The sequence below is a fragment of the Juglans regia genome, chromosome 1, assembly GCF_001411555.2.
Source record: "Juglans regia cultivar Chandler chromosome 1, Walnut 2.0, whole genome shotgun sequence".
NCBI classification, from domain to species: Eukaryota; Viridiplantae; Streptophyta; class Magnoliopsida; order Fagales; family Juglandaceae; genus Juglans; species Juglans regia.
Window position 1 is genome coordinate 41,855,031 of NC_049901.1, and position 22,354 is coordinate 41,877,384.

A 22,354-nucleotide genomic window follows, 5' to 3' on the forward strand; every position below is an offset into this window, starting at 1 on the left:
ATTGGTTGTTGTTCTATGCTCTTTATTTATGCTCCCAACTATCTACATCTACATCGGTACTTTTTCAATGTGGGACTTGAAATACACAGCTTCAACACGTTTCCAAAATCAATCTCTCTCTCTCTCTCTCTCTCGTTTTTCAAATAGAAAATCTGAAGACGAATTTTCGAAAGGGTTTTTATGAATTGCATTACTTTTAGGTATGGTTTGGATAATGGATTAAGATAAAAGTTAAAAATTGAATAAAATATTATTTTTTAATATTAATATTATTTTGAAATTAAAAAAAATAAATTATTTATTTTATTTTATATGAAAATTTGATAAATTTATAATTATTAAATGAGATGAATTGAAGACCTTTTTGTATTCAAACTGGGCTAATTGAATAATTTTTCAAAATTTATTCTATTAATTTAGATAAGTTGAGATGAGATAATTCTTATTCTAATTAATTAAGATACTGCACAAATTTGCCTAAGTTTTTGCTCCAAACTACAGTATGAGCAGTGTATGAAAAGGTTCAACTTCAATACAGTAAGCTCAAAGGGGTCTGCCCCCTAATCAATTGGACAAAACAGATAAAAGAAAGGTGGCTAAAGCAAGAAATTAAAGGACCATTGAGTGCACTGCCTATACCACGATCATATTCTGCTTTTTCGTAACAAAGGACCATTGGTTCTTCAAATTTATGCAACAGTGATACTTGACTCAACTAGGATCACACAATAAGGCCATTATTCAAGGGTCCACATGTATCTCTGACTTTCAAAAGCTAGTGAATCAGACATGCAGTTCTCAAAGTTAGAATTCTTAGCTAATTTGGTGTTGCCGACAGGCAACAGACCAGGTTTTCTCAATGCAGCTTTATCATATATATAAATAAAATTATTATAAAAAAAATTAATAATTGATAGAACTCATACTTTTTCAATTATCTATTCAAAAATTAACAACTCAACATATTTCATACATCTAAACAATTCAAAATATTTTCAATAGGATCCACAAACTCACTTCAATCTCTATTCATAACTATTCATAAACATTCTATAATATTTATCACTATTAAATATAAATAAAAAATAAAATTACTATAATATTTATTACTATTATATATAAATAAAATTATTATTAAAAAAAATTAATCATTGATGAGACTCACACCTTTTTTAATTATCTATCTAAAAATTAACAATTCAATATATTTCATACATCTAAATAATTCAAAATATTCTTAATAGAATTTATAAACTCATTTTAATTTTTACTCATAATTATTTATAAATATTCTTAATATTTTTTAAATATTCTTGCTATCCAAACATATCCTTAACATTATAGCAAGCAACTTCTTATCTGTAATGAAGTTTTGTCGCCCTTGTCACAGCTTGGTCCTGCCCGCCAGTGAGCGAGGCACTTACCTCGTTGCTCCTGTTGGGCTGGGCCTTGACTATCATCAATCCCGATCAAAAACAAATCTAAAGTTGTATTTAGATGTTGAAGTGAGTTGAGTTGAGTTGAGTTGAGATGATAAAATATTGTTAGAATATTATTTTTTAATATTATTATTATTTTGAGATTTAAAAAAGTTGAATTGTTTATTATATTTTGTATTGGAATTTGAAAAAGTTATAATGATGAATTGAGATGAGTTGAGATGAGTTTGGTAACCAAACTCACCCTAGTCGGGTCTCTAAAATTAAAATTGTTTCCTAAAAAGAGAAGCATAGGGTGGCAAGAATATCTAAAAATAAAATTTAGATTTATTGAAAAATTACCTCAATTCATCTTATTTTATAATTATAATTTTTTTAAATTTTTACATAACATATAATAAACAATTCAACTTTTTCAAATCTCAAAAAAATAATAATATTAAAAAATAATATTATAATAATATTTTATTGTATTATTCACAAACCATTTCAACTCATTACTGAATCTAAATTGGGTTTTAGGTTCTATTTTAAAGTAAAATTATGTTATTTAAAAATTTAGTGCATAAATACACCATTTATTGTGTGACCACTTAAATATATTATATTTAATTTTTAATTTTTATCTCAACTCATTTCATCTTATCTCTTATCATTTTATTTGTGAAAATAAATTAGGCCCTATTGTAAGTACTTATCGTCATTGTAATTATTACTTTTATCATTCATGACTTTGCACTAAATAATTGGAAGATACATTAAAATTTATAAGTAACTTTCAAATCATTTGATGCCGTAGAAGGAAATGATTGCTAAAATTAGAAGGATAAATAACATTACACTAAACAACTAATATTTTAGAAATGCAATAAGAATTTTATAAAAAAATATTTCTAACTAGAAGTAGATATGGCGGATACTATATTCGTACTGTTCACATAACAAGACTTTAATTCTAAAGAAAGTTTAATGCTGCATTTGATCCTGGAATATCTCAATGATTTGTGAATAGTTTGTGAATAGTAATTAAGTAATCTGAATTTATTTTATTACAATTTTGTTCCCAAACAGATTTTAAGATTATTAGTTTTTAATCAAATTCTTGTATATTTTACTTGATCACCTGTAAATATATTTTTCTTATAAAAAAATGGTATGTTAACTGTTAATTTTGTTGGAAGGCTGCTTTTGGATATTGAGATAATTTCAAATAATCGAATTGTGAATAATAGTATTTGACGATTCCGACATGCCCAAAGGTCACATGCATAAATAAATTTATATATATGTTCGAATATATGAAATAAGTTAAGATGAATTTAATTTTTTATAAAAAGTTAAAAAAATAGTGAATCTTATCAATAATTAATTTGAGATACAAACATAGCATTAATCATTAAAATTAAAAGTATGCTTGAAGTTAGAAGCCGGTTCAAAAACACAAATTCCAGGCCAATTTAGTAAATATGATTTGATAAAAAAAAAAACGAAATGGCCCATGCAAAAACATACACTACATACAGACGCTGCTGGTTGGATGGATGGAATTTAGGATGCGGTACATGACGATGACGTTCGCTCGCAACGAGTCTTTGCAAATGGCAAAGCAGTAGGAGGGGGCCGTCGCCAACGTAACGTTCCCTTTCCCTTATGCCATGCATTTTAGGCAAAGAGAAAAAGCCGGCCCCATCCAATTCCAATTCCAATTCTCTCTCAGTCCACTCTCTTCGCTTTTACTTTTCTCAGTTGTTGTTGTCGTTGTAGTATATTTTCTTTTCTTTTTTCTCCTTTTGTCTTCCCAATGCTGTGAAAATACATACAACTCCTATCCATTTGCTTTCCTTTCCTGTGATTCCCTACCATTCTCCAAAGCAACTGTTGCTGCCAGATTCGATAATCAAAAACCAAATTCCCTCTGACCAAAGACTTCGCTGCCGGCTATGATGCCAAGGTCTCTGCATTTCGTTGCTAGTTTCCGGTGACTTCTACGGTCACAAATTGGACGAAGTATAGGAGGAAACTGAACAAGAAATGCAAGAGACTCTACTGGGTCTTTCTGGACAAGCCGTTAACCCAGACGACAGCGATAATAAGAAGAAAAATTCTGAAGAAGAAGAAAAAGAGATGGAGTTGGTGGTCGCGCAGCCTTGTATGGTTGTGGGTCGGATGCGATCCCCAGCCGGGTCCAGGCGCGTGACTCCCACCGCTACGGCCACCGCAACCACCGTAGAAAAGGTACTCCTAAACGGCGACCTCTACACGGGAACGTTATTGGGGAATGCGCCGCACGGGGCCGGCAAATATCTGTGGTCCGATGGCTGCATGTACGAAGGGGAATGGAAGAAAGGCAAGGCAAGCGGCAAAGGTAAATTCTCGTGGCCTTCCGGAGCTACCTACGAAGGGGAATTCAAGTCGGGTCGAATGGAGGGTTACGGCACCTTCATTGGCATCGCTGGGGACACCTACAAAGGCTCATGGGTCGCGGATCGCAAGCACGGCTTCGGCGAGAAGCGCTACGCTAATGGGGATGTATATGAAGGCTCATGGAAATACAATTTGCAGCATGGTGAAGGGAGGTATGTCTGGAGCAATGGGAATGAGTATGCGGGTGAGTGGAAGAACGGGGTTATTTCCGGTAAAGGGGTTTTGATTTGGGCCAATGGGCATAAGTATCAGGGGTATTGGGAGAATGAGGTGCCAAAGGGTAGAGGGGTATTCACTTGGGCTGATGGGAGCAGCAATGCCGGGACTTGGGGTAAGGATTTTCACTTTCAGGTCGGTGCTGCAAGGAAGAGGTCGTCGGTGGATGTGGAAAGTGTGGATTTGGATTTCGGGAGGAATGTGAATTTTCCGCGGATTTGTATCTGGGAATTGGATGGAGAGGCTGGGGATATTACTTGCGATATTGTGGATACTGTAGAGGCGTCTATGTTCTACAAGGACGGCAAGGGATGTGGCTACGAAGGTGGTTGTGTCGAGCAGATACCGAAGAGTCCGTGTTTGTTGGCCGATGGCGAGATGAAGAAGCCGGGGCAAATGATATCCAAGGGCCATAAGAACTACGATTTGATGCTTAATCTCCAACTGGGTATCAGGTACTTTCTTGTTTTTCATTTTCAGAAATCTTCTTCATTGACACTTCCAGTTTTGTTTTTGTGGTTTCTTGGGTTATTCGAAAAAATTTATGATTGTCTAATTGATTTTTGCTTGCAGATACACTGTTGGAAAGCATGCTTCTATACAGCGGGAGCTGAAGCCAGGGGATTTCGATCCTAGCGAGAAGTTTTGGACAAGGTTTCCACCAGAAGGGTCCAAGTGTACGCCCCCTCATCAATCCGTTGACTTCAGATGGAAGGATTATTGCCCAGTGGTGTTCAGGTATTGATGTTCATATATAAAAACCCTGCTTGTCTCCGTACTTTTCCAGTGTTCGCATATGATTTGGTTGGGATTGGCAATTTTTTGTTCCCATATTGTTGTTAGCTTCCGCATTTGTTGACTTTTCTGTCAAATGGTGTTAACCTTTTTTCTTTTTCTTTGTTTGTTATTTAGACATTTAAGGGAGTTGTTTGCAATAGATCCGGCGGATTACATGCTTGCTATTTGTGGAAATGACGCACTCAGGGAGTTGTCTTCCCCTGGGAAGAGTGGAAGTTTATTCTACCTTACACAAGATGATCGGTTTATGATAAAAACTGTCAAGAAATCTGAAGTCAAGGTTAGTTGCCAGCCCCCTCGGACTTCTTAATTCATTAAATTTGAAAAGAAACAGAACACGCAACTTGGTAAAGCATGTACTCTAGTGACATGCTGGTCAAAAAGTAGTTGGTTACGCATATTAGTTTCCAGCTTTTGCGTTCTTATAGTTTGAAATACTTTTAGTCCATGGTCAATAGATTGTCACCATTAATTTGTCACGATTATCAGGTGCTTATTAGGATGCTTCCAAGTTACTACCAGCATGTTTATCAGTACAAGAACTCGTTGATAACAAAATTCTTTGGCGTTCATTGTGTTAAACCAGTGGGAGGTCAAAAGGTAATGTTGAAATAGTATTTTTTATTTTTTATTTTCAAATTTTAAATTTTGTATTGCTTTAATAGTCTGATGCTCGTCTATTGCTAGCATATTTTGACAATTTGGTAACAAATAAACCAGACGCGTTTCATTGTGATGGGCAATCTATTCTGTTCGGAGTACCGAATCCACAAGAGGTTTGATCTTAAAGGCTCTTCTTATGGCCGCACAACTGATAAACCTGAGGAGGAAATAGACGAGACAACAACACTCAAAGACCTTGATTTGAACTATGTGTTTCGCTTAGAATGTTCTTGGTTTCAAGAACTTATCTGGTAATTCTGATATGTTGGATATGCTTGAAAGTCAGTGTTATTGTCCCCCCCTTTCCCCAACTATGTGCGTATTTGTGCTCAATTGCTATATGCTTGAAAGTTGATCTTATGTCGTTGTTTGTACTCAGGCAAATTGATAGAGACTGTGAATTTTTGGAAGGGGAGAGAATCATGGATTACAGTCTTTTAATTGGTATTCACTTTCGTGATGATTACTTAGGTGATGAGCTGAAGACTTCGGTGTTCGATATGCATTCTGGTAATTGTCACCACAAAAAATACAGATTTCAGGAGAACTTTGTTTGGCATTTCTGAAGATTTAACAATGGTATCTTGTGCTTTTTACAGACAGAAGTGATATGCATCATGAAGACACATTCAAGCAAGGATATCATTCAAATAAATTAGAGCTGCGGGATATGGATTGGATTCTGGTGGGCCAGTATGTGTTTTTATTCTTTGTGCTGCTTATTCTCTTATTGTTGGTGCTCAGGATTGCTGTAATTTGCCTGTTAACCAAATCTCTCCAATTTACCTGCTTTGTTTTTGTTTTTTATTTTTATTGGCACCGGGTGTCCGGCAACAATGTCCCAACTAATCTTGGGGGTGCATAGGCCCTTTGCAAGGAGTTTCCCGCAAGTGCACCTCGGGTAATTTAAGCTGAAAATCTCCCAGTCTGATGGCCCCTAGAGATTGTTTGCACCCAAGGGGATTTGAACCTTAGACTTGGACTTGGGGGGAGCATACCCCCAAACACAAGGCCTTTACCACTTGAGCCAACCCCTAGGGGTTTTAATTTACCTGCTTTTTTGTTCTAATTACAAGAAAAAATACATTATTTTGGGCTATCAGAATTTTTTGCCACCTCTATGCTGTACAAGTTAGTAGGAGAGAATTTGGAGCTGAAAAACTCAAGTGAGGATATAATTAGGGTTATGCTACTTTTACCAGCATACTGGTCTTCTAGCATAGAAGTGCTGGTTATGTTCATAAATCCGATGATTAAGCCCTGTATGCAACAAATTTATTTATGTGAAAATTCATATATGTGGCCCCATAAGATGCATCTCCTTCACTGCTATGCATGTGCCACATTTTAACTTTAGTGCTTATGGACCCTCAGGTTCAACAAGCAGAAACTGCTTCCATGTTAGAGTATCAAACATGCAAAACAATAAAATTTGTGGTCCGGTGCATTTGTTTACCCGCTCCTTTTCTTCTCCCATTTTGAAGTGAGCATATGAGATTATCTCTTTCTATGATTTTAATCTTGTTGGTTGGAATGATTGAAAGTGATTTGAGGGGTCTCGGCAAAATTGGTAGTTGCTCGTAGACAAGAGGTGCTTGTGGGGCCTTCATGCTTTCCTAGATAGAAACAGAGCGTTCTCTTTATGAATTGTCTGGTCCATTTCCATCTACTGACTGAGCAATCTGGGATGCATTTGTTTGGTGTTGCAACGTGAGGAGGAAAATGTTCTCTTATCCTGTTCCTTATATTATTTCTAAAAATAAGACTAATTGTTTGAGAAGTTCCTGTAACTTTCACAACCTGATCTGCTTTGTTTCCCACAGAAGAATATTATAACAAGTAGCTATGAAGGTGAATTCTTGGTTATAGACTTTAGCAGTAGTCAAGTGATGATTATGTCCATGATTGACTTGAGAAGGATCATGTTCATGGGCTTTTTTGTAGTTCATGAACTTATTATTCTATGCTTTGTGCAACAAAATATTCCAGGGGACCGCTAATCCGGTTAGGGGCAAACATGCCTGCAAGAGCAGAGCGGGTGTCAAGGTTTGGCGTGGATCAGCATTCAGGGAGTGGAAGTAACAATTCAACCCCTTCTTCACTGGGTGCTGGGGAGATCTTTGACGTGATTCTCTTCTTTGGCATCATTGACATTCTCCAAGATTATGATATTAGCAAAAAGCTAGAACATGCCTACAAGTCCTTGCAAGTGGATTCAACTTCCATCTCAGCCGTCGATCCGAAGCTATACTCTAAAAGATTCCGGGAGTTCATACACAGAATTTTTGTGGATGAAAAGTGAATATAAGGTGCAGTTTTGAAAAAACCCATCTTTCAGGTTGTTTAATCTGAGTGGCAGCGCCATGCGGGCAGGATGCCTGAATCTCTCCCTGGCCATGAATGCTGCAAATAAGCTGTAAGGGAAATTCAACCATGGCAGCAAAAGAGCTGGGGATGTTAATGGCTAACCTTTTTTTATAGGACTTGATTAGATAGACAAGGAAAGGAGTGGTTGGTTCATGCAAGGATGAATATCAAAAAAGTTTTTTTTTTTTTTTTTCCTTTTCTGTAATAAATTTTTGTATTTTGGGTGGGTTGGATTATTGGGATATATTTAGTATCTGGAAGCAGGTATAGAAAATAGAGAAATGCTCCCAGACTAATGCGGGATTGGATGGATATAATAAAAATGTGTACAGTGGGACAGATGGATATTGGAGTGGAATTTAACAAAAAATGTTATTTGTTGGCATTACTGAAGAACTTCACTCGTAAAAAAGATGGTTTGCCTGGTTATCAAGAAAGAAAAAGAAGGCCATGACCCTCTCTCTCTCTCATGTGCATTCAAACCTTATCTTTCTTTCTGTCTCTCTCATTTGCATTCAAAGAAATAGTGTTGGCATGTTGCTTTCTTAGTCGAGTGAGCCATGAAAAGAAGAGAAAAGTGTAGAAAAGAAGATACGGTTGTTTCCTTGGTTCATGATCTTTCTTTGTCACTCATCCTTTCCTTCCTTCAAAATTTGAAAAAGCAGAATAACAGTAATACAGTGTGCCTGTTCTTTTTACTCGTTTCGAACAATGCCAAGTTGAAGCAAGGCAGTAGGACAAAAGCAATAAAATTTGAGAGTTTTGTGGTGGTGGATTGATGGATTGGGGTTCTCTTCACCCAAGATGTCTCTGCTCTGCTTTGCCACATCAGTATAAAGTACTGCATATATATATAGACAGTCACGAGTTATCTCAATCAGAACGTACCCCCATATTGAAAAAGCACTGAAATTTTGCTCTGTGCCTGTGGCCTGCTCTTTGAGTTTGGCTTGGCCAGTTTCTTTCTTTGCAATTCCTTCACGAAAATATTTTCCAAAAACCACCATTTGGCAGAAATCGATTTGATCAACAATATCAACCAAAGATGTCAAGTTTTTGCCCTTTTCCCTCCCTCTATTTTCCTTCTCTTTTCTTGCTTTTTGCCTCTTTCTTCTATACCCCCAATTTAACAAGATGAATATGCCAAGGAAAAAAAAAAAACTTATCATTCTCTGCTACAAATGAAATATATAATAAATAATGGATTATTCCATTAGTCTACTTTTAATCCAAAAAAAAAAAGGAACACCGCTGTGTCACCTACTTGTCATGTTAGGGTTGTATAGGTGTAAAAAATGCAGTCACATAATAAAATATTTTTACATTCAAAATTTTTTTTTTAAAATTTTTTGAATTTAGATGCTAAATGACAACTTCAATAATTCAAGGATTTTGCTATATATCAGCCACTATTCACCTCCACACCCCACACTTGTAAATTTTTTCTTTATTTTTTCATAAGGTACGAGGTTTGTACAGTGAATAGTGACTGATGAGAAGAATTATTCATAATTCAAAGGTCATGTTAGATAATGAATGATTCTTTGTAGAGGGGGTTAAATAGTAAAAGTGTAATCCTCTTAAAATATTTTTCTAATGCTTCCGAAAGTGAAAAACAATTAACATAAGGTTAGACAATTAGTTATTTGCCAATCAACTAAAGTGGTTGTAATTTTAAAATATACACATATTTTACTTACTACCCCCACTTTAAAGTGGTCTTATTATATTTCCTCAAATCTCTCTCTCTCTCTCTCTTCCATATATTAATTTCCTTTTAATTCCTTATTATTATTGTTAGGCATTGCATGTGCATGTGCATGTGCAGGTGACGCCAAGGGAAATACAGATTCAGACGGGCCGGAAAGCAGCCCGAGTTAGTATGGGTTGTCAAGAGAATAGAGGGCTTTTCCGACTGACATGCAGTAATAGCAAGCTGCATGTGAATATTTTTACTTACTACCCCCACTTTAAAGTGGTCTTATTATATTTCCTCAAATCTCTCTCTCTCTCTCTCTTCCATATATTAATTTCCTTTTAATTCCTTATTATTATTGTTAGGCATTGCATGTGCATGTGCATGTGCAGGTGACGCCAAGGGAAATACAGATTCAGACGGGCCGGAAAGCAGCCCGAGTTAGTATGGGTTGTCAAGAGAATAGAGGGCTTTTCCGACTGACATGCAGTAATAGCAAGCTGCGGCCAGCCCAAACCCCATTTTACGTCCGTATATTTTCACTATTTCTTCATTATTTATTTTTAACGAATAAAATGGAGAGAAATTACAGAAATCAGGTGTCATCGATCTGATCTGGACAGAGCTGCTGATGACGAAAAACCCATTTCACACTACATTAGATGTTTATAATTATCAATGTTTTGCATAGTTTTCAAAGGAGAATAATTCAATTTGAAATTTTAAAATTAAAATTTTATAAATCAAATTATACCATGTGTAAATAGTAATTTTACATGATATTAGAGTAGATATCCTGAATTCGAATCATGACTCTTTATTATATTTATTTAATTAAATATTTCACTTGTTGAACCTATATTTTACAAATAAAAACTAGTATATAGTATAGAGATGATGAATATATTTTTTCTTTATTTTTAATTAAATTAGTTGATTGAATTTTTTTTTTTTTCGATTATATAAGGAAGTCATGTTCTCAAATAGTAAAAGAAAAAAATAACAGAATAATAAATTAATAATAAAGAAAGTGTATCATTGTCCCGTTTGCCTACAGTTAACCAGTTACTAGAATGATTAAATAAGTTGAATTATCGTATGAAATATTTTATTTATTTTTATAATAAATTTTAATATATATATATATATATATTCTTGCACCCTAACCTACACGGTGCCACCGCCGTCCTATACGGTGTAATATTTTATTAATTTGAATAATTTTGAACGTCAATATAGGAAGCGTTGCATTAATTGCACGCTCGGTTCTTTACATTTTTTGTCAGGATTCTATAGAATAAGTTAAAAGAGGAATAAATATATAAATTAAGTTTTACAAGATTTATAGTTGTTTTTTCTTAATAAACATAAGGAATTTATTTTTCAAAATAGTTGTGCTGCGCATCAGCCGGAAGCTGCAGTATATTATAGGTAATTTTTTTTTTTACTCAATAAAAAGAGTGTGCGGCGGCTAATATGTACAGTAGACTGATATTTATATTTTCTGTTCTCAAAATATTCAATCTTTACATAACATTTCAGAATCTCAGATGATACGAAACCAGAAATAGACTGATCCTTTCTCTATCCAACATTGTCTTCCCTCTATGAAGATGGTGTGCAAACACCATTACCAGGGTTGGTTTGATTACGTAGTTAAGATAAGATAAAATATTTTATTAAAATTAATTATAATATTATTATAATATAAATTTTTAATATTTTTTTTAAAATTTAAAAAAGTTAAATTATTTATTATATTTTATATAAAAATTTATAATAATTATATAAAATGAGATATTTTTTAACATATTCGATAATGTGTCTCTAATTTTATTCTTAATCTTGAACTACCACAATAACTACTTGTGCATCCTCTTTAAATATAATCTTGTTGAGACCCACTTCTTACACAACTCAACTGCTTTCCACAGTACTAAACTTTTTTTCTGCAATAACTGATTGAGCCACCGTAAAAATTTGATGACAACAAGTAACCATAACTTCTCCCCCACTGTTCTTGATTATAATGTCAATTCCAACTTTCTGATTTTCAAAATTCAATAGCTGCTTGGGCCTTGATAAAATATTTATCTGACTTTTTCCAAGACTGCTTCTCTTTAGGCTTCGTTTGGAATCACAACTTCTCTCAACTCATCTCAACTCATCATTACAACTTTTTCAAATTCCAACATAAAATATAATAAACAATTCAACTTTTTTAAATTTTAAAATAATAATAATATTAAAAAATAATATTCTAACAATATTTTATCATCTCAACTCAACTTACTTCAACATCCAAACACAATCTTAGTCTTCCCCTCACTGGTTTTCTTCCCATCTCTCTGTTTCTGAGCTTCCAGAAATATCTATGATTGTTGAAGTTCAATAAATTATATTTATATATATATATATATATATTTGTTTTAATGTCTTTCACGTTCTAAATCAAATAATTTGGACAATAACTTTAAAAAATCTAAGTGCATGTTTGGGATTAGGTTTAAAATATGGCTTATAGTTTTAGATTTTATTGCTTATAATTTAAATAATAAGTTATATGATTAAAAAGTTATTTATTGTTTGATAGTCATATGTTTAAAACACTTTTAAGCATGTTATATTTTTTTGAAATAAATTAAAAAAATTATTTATGAGGTAGAAATGATGATTATTTGATTTTTTTTAATTATAATCATATCCTTAAAAGTTTAAAAATTATAATTATATGAAGTTGTATGAATATTTTTATCCATTAACCATATTTTTAAAATTCAAATTATGTTGAGGATTATCCAAAAAAAAACATTTGAGGAAAAGTACTTAAATATGTAATATGCAAACAATATATATTTTCTATTAAAGAACTTCTAAAGTTATTTAAACATAGTTTAGAACTCCTAACGCAACCCCATACAGATTCTAAATCTTATGTTCTAAATTTTAAAGAAAAATTATACTTATCATCCACTTTACCATACATAAATATGTGATTTATCATCTTTATTATTCTTTTTAAATACATATATATTGATGTATAAATATTTATGTTTTAATAAATAGATAAAATGACAAATCATATATTAATGTATAGTGTGAGAAAGATAAATAATATTTCTTTAACCTAAATTCAAATCCAAATTTTAGTATATAATTTAAATAAGAGGTTAGACGTTTGGATTCGAAAGAGATCTCAGTTCATCTCAGCTCATCTCAACTCATCTCACTACTATTCATTACTATTCAGTAACTTTAACCCATAAATCTCACTACTATTTACAACTCATCTCATTACTATTTATAATCCATCTCAAATCATCTCAAATCATCTCAACTCATCTTCGAATCCAAACGTTTCAAACTATAAAGACCAAAATCTGAATTCTGAATCCAACCACAAGTGTAGTTTCAATTAATTGAAAACCTCGGTGCTCCAATTTGGGCCACGGGTGTTTTATATTGGCAGTTGAGAGACACGTAACGCTAATCCGATGGATCTAGTCCCATAGTCAACTCCTGTTCGGTGAATGTGGGACCAGCGTGACGTTTTGTTGGAAAGAAGGGAGAAATAAACGACACCCATAGTTAATGAGTTGTATTATACAGAAATTTAATATTTTTACATATTATTTAAAAATATGTAATTAAAATATGAAATATAAAAATAAAAAAATAAAATCATATACTTTTAAAATTATGTGAAAAGTGTGAGATTTATATTTATAATTTTTCATAATTAATAAAGTTGGAGAAAAATGAGAGCTAGAGGAAGTGACCATTTTAACAACAATCCAATTTTTATCTGATTTTTAAGGCAACATTTCGTCTTTCCACACCAATTGTTTTCATCTTCTTTTTAGTTATCTTCCGTATTAAGAACACGATTGATTGAATTATCATGTATTTTTTTAAAGATTTTGTTATATATCAATCACTATCTATCTCTATACTTGATTTTTTTTTTATAGAAGGTAGAGTGTAGGATAATGAATAATAGCTGATAAAAATAATTATTCTTCTTTTAAATCTATGATCGTCATAATTTTTTTTAATAAGATTGAAAACATTTAACTTGACATGTAAATCCAATACAAAGTTAAAAAGTTGGAACTTACTTTATTGTTAAAACAAACAAACTGAATTAGACATTAATAAGAATGGATCAATTACGAGTCAAATTTGCAAAGCTTTAACTTATTTACTAGAAGTTAATTATAAGATATTTTAGTTTTACCACACGGATTCTTAAATTATCATCATTCATTTCACTTCAAATAAAATCATATTATATGATGTTAGCTTCAATAAGATCCCACGATTTAATATGAAAATAATATTTGAAATTAAAAAAAAATTATGCAGAATAATAAATATAGAACTTTGCTCCAAGGAAAAACCTTTATGATAAAAGTTTGGGTGGCTCTACAACCACCGCTCTCAGTCTCGTTGAGAGTCACGATAGTATAAAATGTTGTGTTATTTTATTTTATTTTTTAATACATATATTTTTTTAACATTGTAAAATATTTTAAAAAAATAAAAAAATTATAATATCATTAAAAAATATTTACTTAATAACTAAGTAAAAAAAAATTAAAAAAAATTAAAAAATATAATGAGAACGGGAGCGGGATCAAGAATAGTAAGAATAGCTTTACTCTAAAAGTTTTATAGCTTCCAATGATGAATTGTCTATACATGAACAAGAATCTCAAAATACCAACAGCAATATGCTTGAATATATAAAAAAAAAATAGAGAAAATTGTTTGAGGTTCATTTTTTGTAGGAGCAATTATTTAAATAATGATTATCGAAATATAAATAGAAAAGTAATTTAGTTAATTTAAAAAAAAAAATCATACGTTAAAATGGTTTTTATTATAAAATATATTAAATTTATCAGTTCATAATTTTTTTTATAAATATAATATTTCTCTTAATTTTAATATATCAACCATTTTACAAAATTTTGTAAATTTTAATGCATTCATAGTAAAATAATTTTATCCGTCATTTTTATGATGTGATATTAAATTATTAAAAATTATTTATTATATTATATTTATTAAATTATTAATTTTTAAAAAAATAATAAAAAAACAGATGAAAAATAAAATTTTTGAACAGAGGAATAGGAGGCAGTAGGCTGTAGGCATGGTATCAAATGCAGTAGGACCTGCTGGCAGAGGCTGTGCAGACTGCGGAGTGTCTTAAAAAAATAAAATAAAAACGCAGGTTCTGACAAAATTTTACGTTAGTGTATAAAAGCACGTAAAGGTGTTAATTTTTTTTTTCTATAATAATAATTATTATTATATTAAAAGTGAAAGAGACAGAGTAGAATGGAGAAAAGGGAGTGAACACAAAAAGTTGCAGAATCCCATCCACCCACTACGCTACGTCTTCACTTGCGCCGCACGCTCGGGCGGACAATCCAAAAAAACCTCGACCAGACACAACCCATGAAGTACCATACCGACGTGCACTTACAGCTACTACTGCTTCTTCGGCTCTTTCACTTTTTTTTCTTCTTCTTCTTCTGTCTCTTTTGTGGAATTTGATATTGTTTTGGCGGGAACCCGGAAGTCCGGAGCGGCGGCATTATGGAGAGAGGTGAATCGCCAGAGGCGTTGAGAATAAGTGGGGACGACTATTCTTCTTCTCCTTCTTCCTCTTCTTCTTCATCTGCCGAGTCGAGCTTTCGTGAGCTGGACGATGTCTTCCTGCAGGTATTTTGTTTCTTCCCTTGAATGTCTGTTTCTTCCTTCTTTTTTTCAAAAAAAAAATTTGCCTGTTTATGTGCTCTTTTGCAAGAGAGATATTAATTGGATGATGAACTTTTGACCGAAAGTGAAGGCTCAAAATCGGATTGGATTTCTGTGCTTTGGCTATACTGAAGCTCATTAGCTTCACTTAGCAAGTGTTGTGGATGTAGACTTTAAAGTCGAGTACATAATCTGATCCTAACCAAGGAGTTTTTTTTCAATCCAGAACATTTGTTCATGTTCTGGGCTCCCGTGAAATATTTGTTTGTCAATGCATTAATTGTTGCCGATTCATTATTGTTTAGAATGCGACCCAAGATTCTCCCTTGCCTTTTGTTCTTCCTAACATGTTCACTTTTATGGTAATATACAGACCCAAACAAGAATATGGCTTGGGGAAGTCTTGCAGATAAGATTGGATGAGAGGATGGCTGTTTCTGATTTACTTGCTGACGGGGAATTGCTGTATGGTCTTGCTTATTTCTCTTTTATATAAATCTTCTTTTGTTTAGTGGGTTACGGGAATTACATGTAAAGTTTGCCTTTTCACACCTTATACAAGGTAGAAAAGCTTCTCCACGTCCCCCCTTTCCCCTTTTGGCCCTCTTTTTCGAAGATACAAGTTGATTCCACGGTTAAGCAAAGCTTTCATTGATAAATATACATTGTACACCCCTGGTGGTTGGCTCAAGTGGTAAAAGCCCTTGGTCTTAGTGGTATGCTCCATTTAGGTATAAGGTTCGAATCCTCTTGGATGCAAGCAATTTCTAGAGTCTATCGGATTGAGGGAACTTCCCCTTGAATTACCCAAGGTGCACTTGCTGGAAACTCCTTGCCAAGGGCCTGTGCACCCCGAGATTATTTGGGACTTTGTTCTCGGACATCCGGTGCTAAAAAAATATACAGTGTAACACAACATGTTTGAGAATAAATTCCAAGAAGATGGGATACTCGGGAAAAAAAAAGGAAACAGAATTTGTAATAATGCTGTCCACGATGTAAAGATTTACAACTCTGACACGATATAGCTATTGTGAAGTATTTATTTAAATGACCTAGTTTTTTTAGTTATATTGTTATTCTTTTATACTTTGTTTTGAATAGTTTAGCCTTTTTTTTTTACAGGTTTGAAGTGTCAAAAGTTGTATGGAAGATGCTGTTGACACAGCATATGGAGCCAAGACATTTAAAGTCATATAGAAACGAGCCATTTGCTTCTAGGAAGACCAGCGGGAGATATATGCCTTATTCCAATGTTGATTCGTTTTTGAAGGTAAACTTGGCATTGAGCCTCTCCTTTGTAGATAATTTTATCTTTTGGCATAAGAGAATAGCACTATTAGTTAATTGCATATTTTTTGTGAACGATTTGGAATGCATACTTATAGTATATAGGAACTGGTAACAAATAAGGTCTCCAACTTATCAAAAATAAATAAATATAAAAGATTTTCAAACAGAGAAAGAATGAATGCCAAGGCTTAGGAAGTAGTAGGAAATCAAGAGGAAAAAGATTCTTAACTTTGTTACTTACCTTTAATTATAAGAAAAAAAAAAAACTTTGTTACTTACCTTCTAATATTTTCCCCATGATTTGACCAGCTTTGAATCGCAGGGTATGGGGGAAACAATGTCAGCCCTGCTTTGTTGGGCTGTACAGCCAATATGCCCGAGATTAGGAAGTTGATTTCAAAATTCTTCAAATCCTTGGTTATTTTGAAAATGTGACCATGCTTGTCATATTTTTGTCTAAATCATTTACATGGTCGCAGCCTTCCAATGCAGTTTTTATGGCAAGTCTTCCTATTAGAATGTGTCTGCTATATAGTTCCATAACCAAGAAAATGGCTCATGTCTTAAAGCACTTCACAGAAGAAATTCAATACGGGTACTTTATTTGATGACCTTGCAAGGAATAGAATTGACTTTCCATATTGACTAATTTCAAGGGAAAAATATAATTTACATGAGGGTATATACCATAGCGCATGTTCTTCTATCTAAATGAAAAACTCAGCATTCTAGGTTAAGCATGTGCATGGAATTTTCTTTTCTTGAGGACATATCTTGAGGTTGTTCTTGATTGCCTTGCAACTAAAATTGAATTAGAAGTGCTTTTAAGATCTTACCAGAACCAGACCATATCAGCTTGAGCACTGAACTAAACCAACTGCATGCTCAGGTTATTTCAGTTACTGGGTTACCTTTCCCAGGTGGCGCATTACCATTCAGAGTCAGCCTCTGTATTTTTAGAAGTTTCATTTAACTGTCTTATTAGACAACAGGTTAGGTATTAGACATTGTAACCTCAGCTAGTCCTAAAACTTTTTGTGAGAACCAAATGAATGCTACTCTCATGTAGAACCCTTGCAGCGAAGTTAGTATCATTTTCTTTCTAGGAAAGACTTTAGAGAAGTCACCAAAGCTATTGGTATCAAAACAACTGGCTGACACTGCATTCCGTTCTTGCAAGTACCATTGAACTCGAAATTATAACGTCACTCATTCTTCAGTTCATTATATTTTCGTTGGCATGACTTTGCTGCTCTGGAAAGTGAATTCATATATGAATTTAGTCAAGGTTTTGAGTACGCAAAAAAAATTATGAACCTATTAATTATTCTAATAATATGAAGTATAAATATAATCTTCTGATTTAATGTATCAGTTGACTTGGAGTATTCTACTTTGTTGTTTTCCAATATGTTGCTTTACTTCTAAATTCTGTAGATCTGCAAAATTTTGGGTCTGGCTGGCATTGACCTCTTCTCTCCATCAGACGTTGTTGAGAAAAGAGATACTCGAAAAGTTTGTATCTGCATACGATCTTTCTCAAGGAAAGCAAGGTCTAAACATCTACGGGTAAGAATTTTATTCTTAACATGTAGTCCTATAATGCACTTAATGTCCTATTCCATATTCAGTTGGCAGTACTAGAAGAATGATTTTGGAGAAATATCATGACAGGTTCCAGATTTTGATATTGTCACGTATACAGTAGCTATGTCCACGGATATGGTTGGGTGCATTAGGAGAAGCTGGGAGCCACGACAGTGCAGCCTTTTGAACTCTGCTAGTTACAACTTGCATAAAGATTCAAGTGAGAAATTCAGGCAGGTAAGTCAATGTTGCTTTTATCTTCCAATTAGTATATGCTAGAGGAGAAACAACATACGACCTGAACTCTTTTTAGAGCTTCTATTTATTAAAAAATCTTGATATCTGTTGTCAATAAAAAAAAATCCTGATATCTGTTGCTTTAATTGCTTCATGCCTCCACCATAGGAAAATCCAATTGTCAACTTGGCAATAAATTATGATATGCATTCAGAGGAGTTCGATGGCACTGAAAGCAATCAAACGGTAACTAAAAGTGATTGCTTATTAACCAAGCTATGTTATGATACCACATCGAAGGTGAATTCCGATTCAGAAAGATGCAGAGAGGTATTTACGGTGGTTAAACATGATACTTTGGCAGAACATATATTGCAATTAAATATTCAAAACCAAGAGAAGAGTGATTGTTCACATTGTCAATTTGAATCGGACTGCACGACTGAATCAGTGGGATCTCTTTCCACACAAAATGGGGAGCATAGTCATCAGCTGAATAGTTTGTTATCACCATTCTCCATTGATTCACAGATCCAATTTAGTGGCAGAGCTTCTCATGTAAGAAGTCTAGTCAAAGAAAGCAATGAAATTGATGGACGGGGCTTGATTTATAGCACTTACCACCTGGGATATGATGCTTCCATTATAGAGGATTCTATAAATGGCTACACACCACCAGGAAGTTCTTTTTCTAACTCGTTGGAGATATCAGGTTTGCTTTGCCATACTACTGACAGCAGTGACACTGTAGTGTATAATGGGGAGCATGGTTTTCTTGATGCATCCTCTAGTATTGGTTCTCATTGCTCAAATTCGACCCCAGGGATTTTTGAAAATGGATCTAGGAGGAGACTTGTTGACATTTTTGACGCGGAAGTATCATCTGATGCCAGCACGAGCTCTGTACGAGGTGCAGTGCTGAACTTGGATCTGGATGATCGATTGTATAAGGAAGATAATCCTAAGACTTTCCAGTTCCCTGAATTGCAGGATGAAGAGGCTGGCTTCTTGACCAAGAAAACTACTAAAGGATACACATCGCAGGACATTGTCAAATATGAGACCAAGGTGCACCGTTCTACTGATTCTGAAAATGTATGTTTTTGCACGGAACTTGAGGACAACAGCTCCTCTACCAAGCTTTTCCTGCCATACCCAGACCAACTAAACGTGACTGGTCATCCAGACCATGTATTTGCACATGACAATGGCACCTGCATGTCTCTTGTGAACTCAGATGTTGTATCTAAGGAAGACCTACTGCCTCAAATAGAATCAGATGCTTTGAAAAATGTGAATTGTACGCTGTCATGTCAATCTCATCCTGCTTTTGACTTTCATAATTGGGACATTAAAGGCAAATTTGCATCTGCTATGGTATTGAATGAATATGCTGGTCATGGAGCTTCTCCAGAGTCTGTTTCCCTTGAGAAAACTATCAGTCGTACACCAACTGAAGCTTCATTAGATGCTTTCTGCCTCAAGGATATGAAAAGTGTGGTTGATGATAATGACAAAGAGATATGTAGTTCAATTATGGTTAATTTGGACTCTAATGTTAAGAAACATCAAAATAAGTTTTCTCAGGGAGTTTGTCTTGCTAATATCCTTGACAGAGCACATGACAATTTAAACACTTCACCAAATATTGTAGCTGTTGATCTGAGCAAATCAAGTAGTATGGGAGATGGTAGTTGTTTTCAGAATCAAGAAATAACCATTGGAGATATTGAAGCTCAAGTTAAATGCACACCAGCTATTGTGACAGTGAATAACCCTTCTGCCCATTATAATTCTGTCATACCTGCCAATCCTAGAGAACCCACATTGGATAATAATTCCTTCTTAACCGTTGAATGTCCAGAAAATGTAGTTAAAAAGGGTCATCAAGCATGCACGTATCTCAATGATTGTCTTCACTGTACAGAACATATTGACAAGGTGCACAGCCAGGTACTTGAGTTTTTTTAGTTTTTTGGTCCCTTTTTGTTGCTATCATTCTCAAGTAGGTATGATAATTCATTCTTATGTGTGAAGTCTATTCTCTTTTTCCAACCTATGTTCTACTGTTACACAGGATGCAATAATTGATGGAAAGGTGGATACATCAGCAGTTGAGGATTTAGACAGAATGAAGCATGCGAGTGTAGGGACACCAGAGTCCAAGCCCCATAAAAGACTACTGCTGAAATCAGTTTTAGGGGGTACTGCTGCTTTTGGCTTATTGTTTCTCTTGTTCCACCTCAGGTTTGAATGAATATTGAGTAGCTTTGGCTGTGAATTGAATATGTTTGTAAGTGCTTGGATCTCTTACATGGGCTTCCTCTTTGATGTTTCCTGATTTCCATGACAGTAGAGTTCACAGAGATAAAGGAGGAGAATCAAGTGGGGACACTTGTCAGATATGGAAAGCAAATGTCAGAGAATTCTCATCGCGAAAGGGACATAAGGGAAGCAAAGCTAACGGGATTTATCCAGCTGAAAAGCTCAAATTCGGAGATTAGACTGTATCTACAAGACAGAGACAGCGATAAATTGTTCAAAGAACGTTCCACAATCAGATGGAAGAGGATCTGGAAGCCAAGATGATGGCTGATGGCTAGTCCTTCACAAATCATAATGCATGTTGCTCATGCTAGACCTGGTACTGGTGAGAGGCTGAAATATATAGGAATGGCCCAACCTGGTGCCCAAGTTGTGAAAGAACGAGGGAGATTAAATCTACTCCATACCCGTCCTTATCCTTGATAAAAATAGAAATGTTACCGGGAGGGATTCTTCTGTCATCCATTGGAGGGAGACAGAGTATGCATTTACAAAAGACAAATTTTGCAGGTTCATTTTTATTTTTAATTCCTGTGCTTGTTGCATAGAAACATTCATCCTCGTCAATTAACTTTGTTTTACACTGAGATAGACACTACTCATTTTGCTTGAAATACAGATGATCATTGTCCCAACTCTACAGTTTAAAAATTTAATTCATTATGTTAAATTTTCAGAAATGATGCTCGTGCAGTGGTGGAACCAATTCATTCTTCTTCATTTTAATTTTCTTTCTACAAAAACCAACCTTGATTGTAATTTGTAGTTATTGATAGACACAACAAACATTGTCCATCTCATTGTCCACCTCTTATTCTATTACAATAAAAATATTAATGTTCTTTCTCCAAGGAGAGCAAAAGAGAGGTATTCTGGTTTTTACCTGTATTTTGGGAGTTGAATTATTGTTTTAAATTATATTAGGGGGCCAAAACCTTTTTTATTTGTTGATAATTTTTTAAGATAGAGTGAGATTTCTAAAATCCATGCCCCCCTCTCCTTTCAAGATCCCATTTGATATTGATTGAATTTGACTAGTGATATGAAAATGTGTATGGACTTTTAATTATGAGAAATGATATTTACAGTCATGGAGTGTGCAAACACCGCACAATCCCTTTTAAAAAAGAGGACTGCTACATCTATAAATGAATTACATAAAAATAATCATACAAATTAATGTGACTTCATCTTATTCGTTAGATCTACTTTATAATAAAAGTAATTTTACAATCTGACGAATCACATCAAGCTATGTCAGTTTGTAAGATTATTTTTGTGTAATTACTTTGTGACTAGAGTATTTTCTTTTAAAAAAATGAGTAAATATGAGATCTACGTGAAAAAAAAATTTAATAATTGGCTACACACTTTTTCAAAAAGATTATGTGGTGGTTGTACACTCTACCTATAGGTAACATTACTCTTTAATTATAAGTTGCGAAATATGGGTAAAGATTACCTCAGAAATTGACTTTGAAAAGGTTTTCTATACACACTAGTGGACACTTGTTAGTTGCTAAATTTTAGAAAAATTGTC

The 22,354-nt window shown here is 33.9% G+C and overlaps 2 protein-coding genes across 4 annotated transcripts; both read left to right on the top strand.

Annotated features, from left to right (window-relative positions):
• Positions 1–3,105: 3,105 nt before the first annotated feature.
• On the top strand, positions 3,106–8,303 carry LOC109007108 (phosphatidylinositol 4-phosphate 5-kinase 1-like). Its single transcript, XM_018986651.2, has 8 exons — positions 3,106–4,534; positions 4,653–4,817; positions 4,992–5,157; positions 5,367–5,477; positions 5,598–5,791; positions 5,920–6,050; positions 6,140–6,233; positions 7,530–8,303. The coding sequence occupies exons 1-8, from the start codon at positions 3,471–3,473 to the stop codon at positions 7,840–7,842; spliced, it is 2,238 nt and encodes a 745-aa protein (XP_018842196.1). The 5' UTR covers positions 3,106–3,470; the 3' UTR covers positions 7,843–8,303.
• Positions 8,304–14,989: 6,686 nt separating this feature from the next.
• LOC109007107 lies at positions 14,990–21,489 on the top strand. Of its 3 annotated transcripts, none has more exons than XM_035691502.1 (8): positions 14,990–15,336; positions 15,746–15,837; positions 16,498–16,645; positions 18,103–18,234; positions 18,340–18,489; positions 18,658–20,442; positions 20,567–20,736; positions 20,846–21,489. In XM_035691502.1, exons 1-8 carry the CDS (start codon positions 15,211–15,213, stop codon positions 20,991–20,993), a joined length of 2,751 nt encoding a protein of 916 aa, XP_035547395.1. In that variant the 5' UTR covers positions 14,990–15,210; the 3' UTR covers positions 20,994–21,489. The 3 variants fall into 3 exon arrangements, with proteins under 3 accessions (XP_035547395.1, XP_035547391.1, XP_035547398.1); XM_035691498.1 differs by having other exon boundaries at positions 14,996–15,336; positions 20,843–21,489; XM_035691505.1 differs by lacking the exons at positions 14,990–15,336; positions 15,746–15,837 and having other exon boundaries at positions 16,579–16,645; positions 18,152–18,234; positions 20,843–21,486.
• The last annotated feature ends 865 nt before the right edge of the window (positions 21,490–22,354 follow it).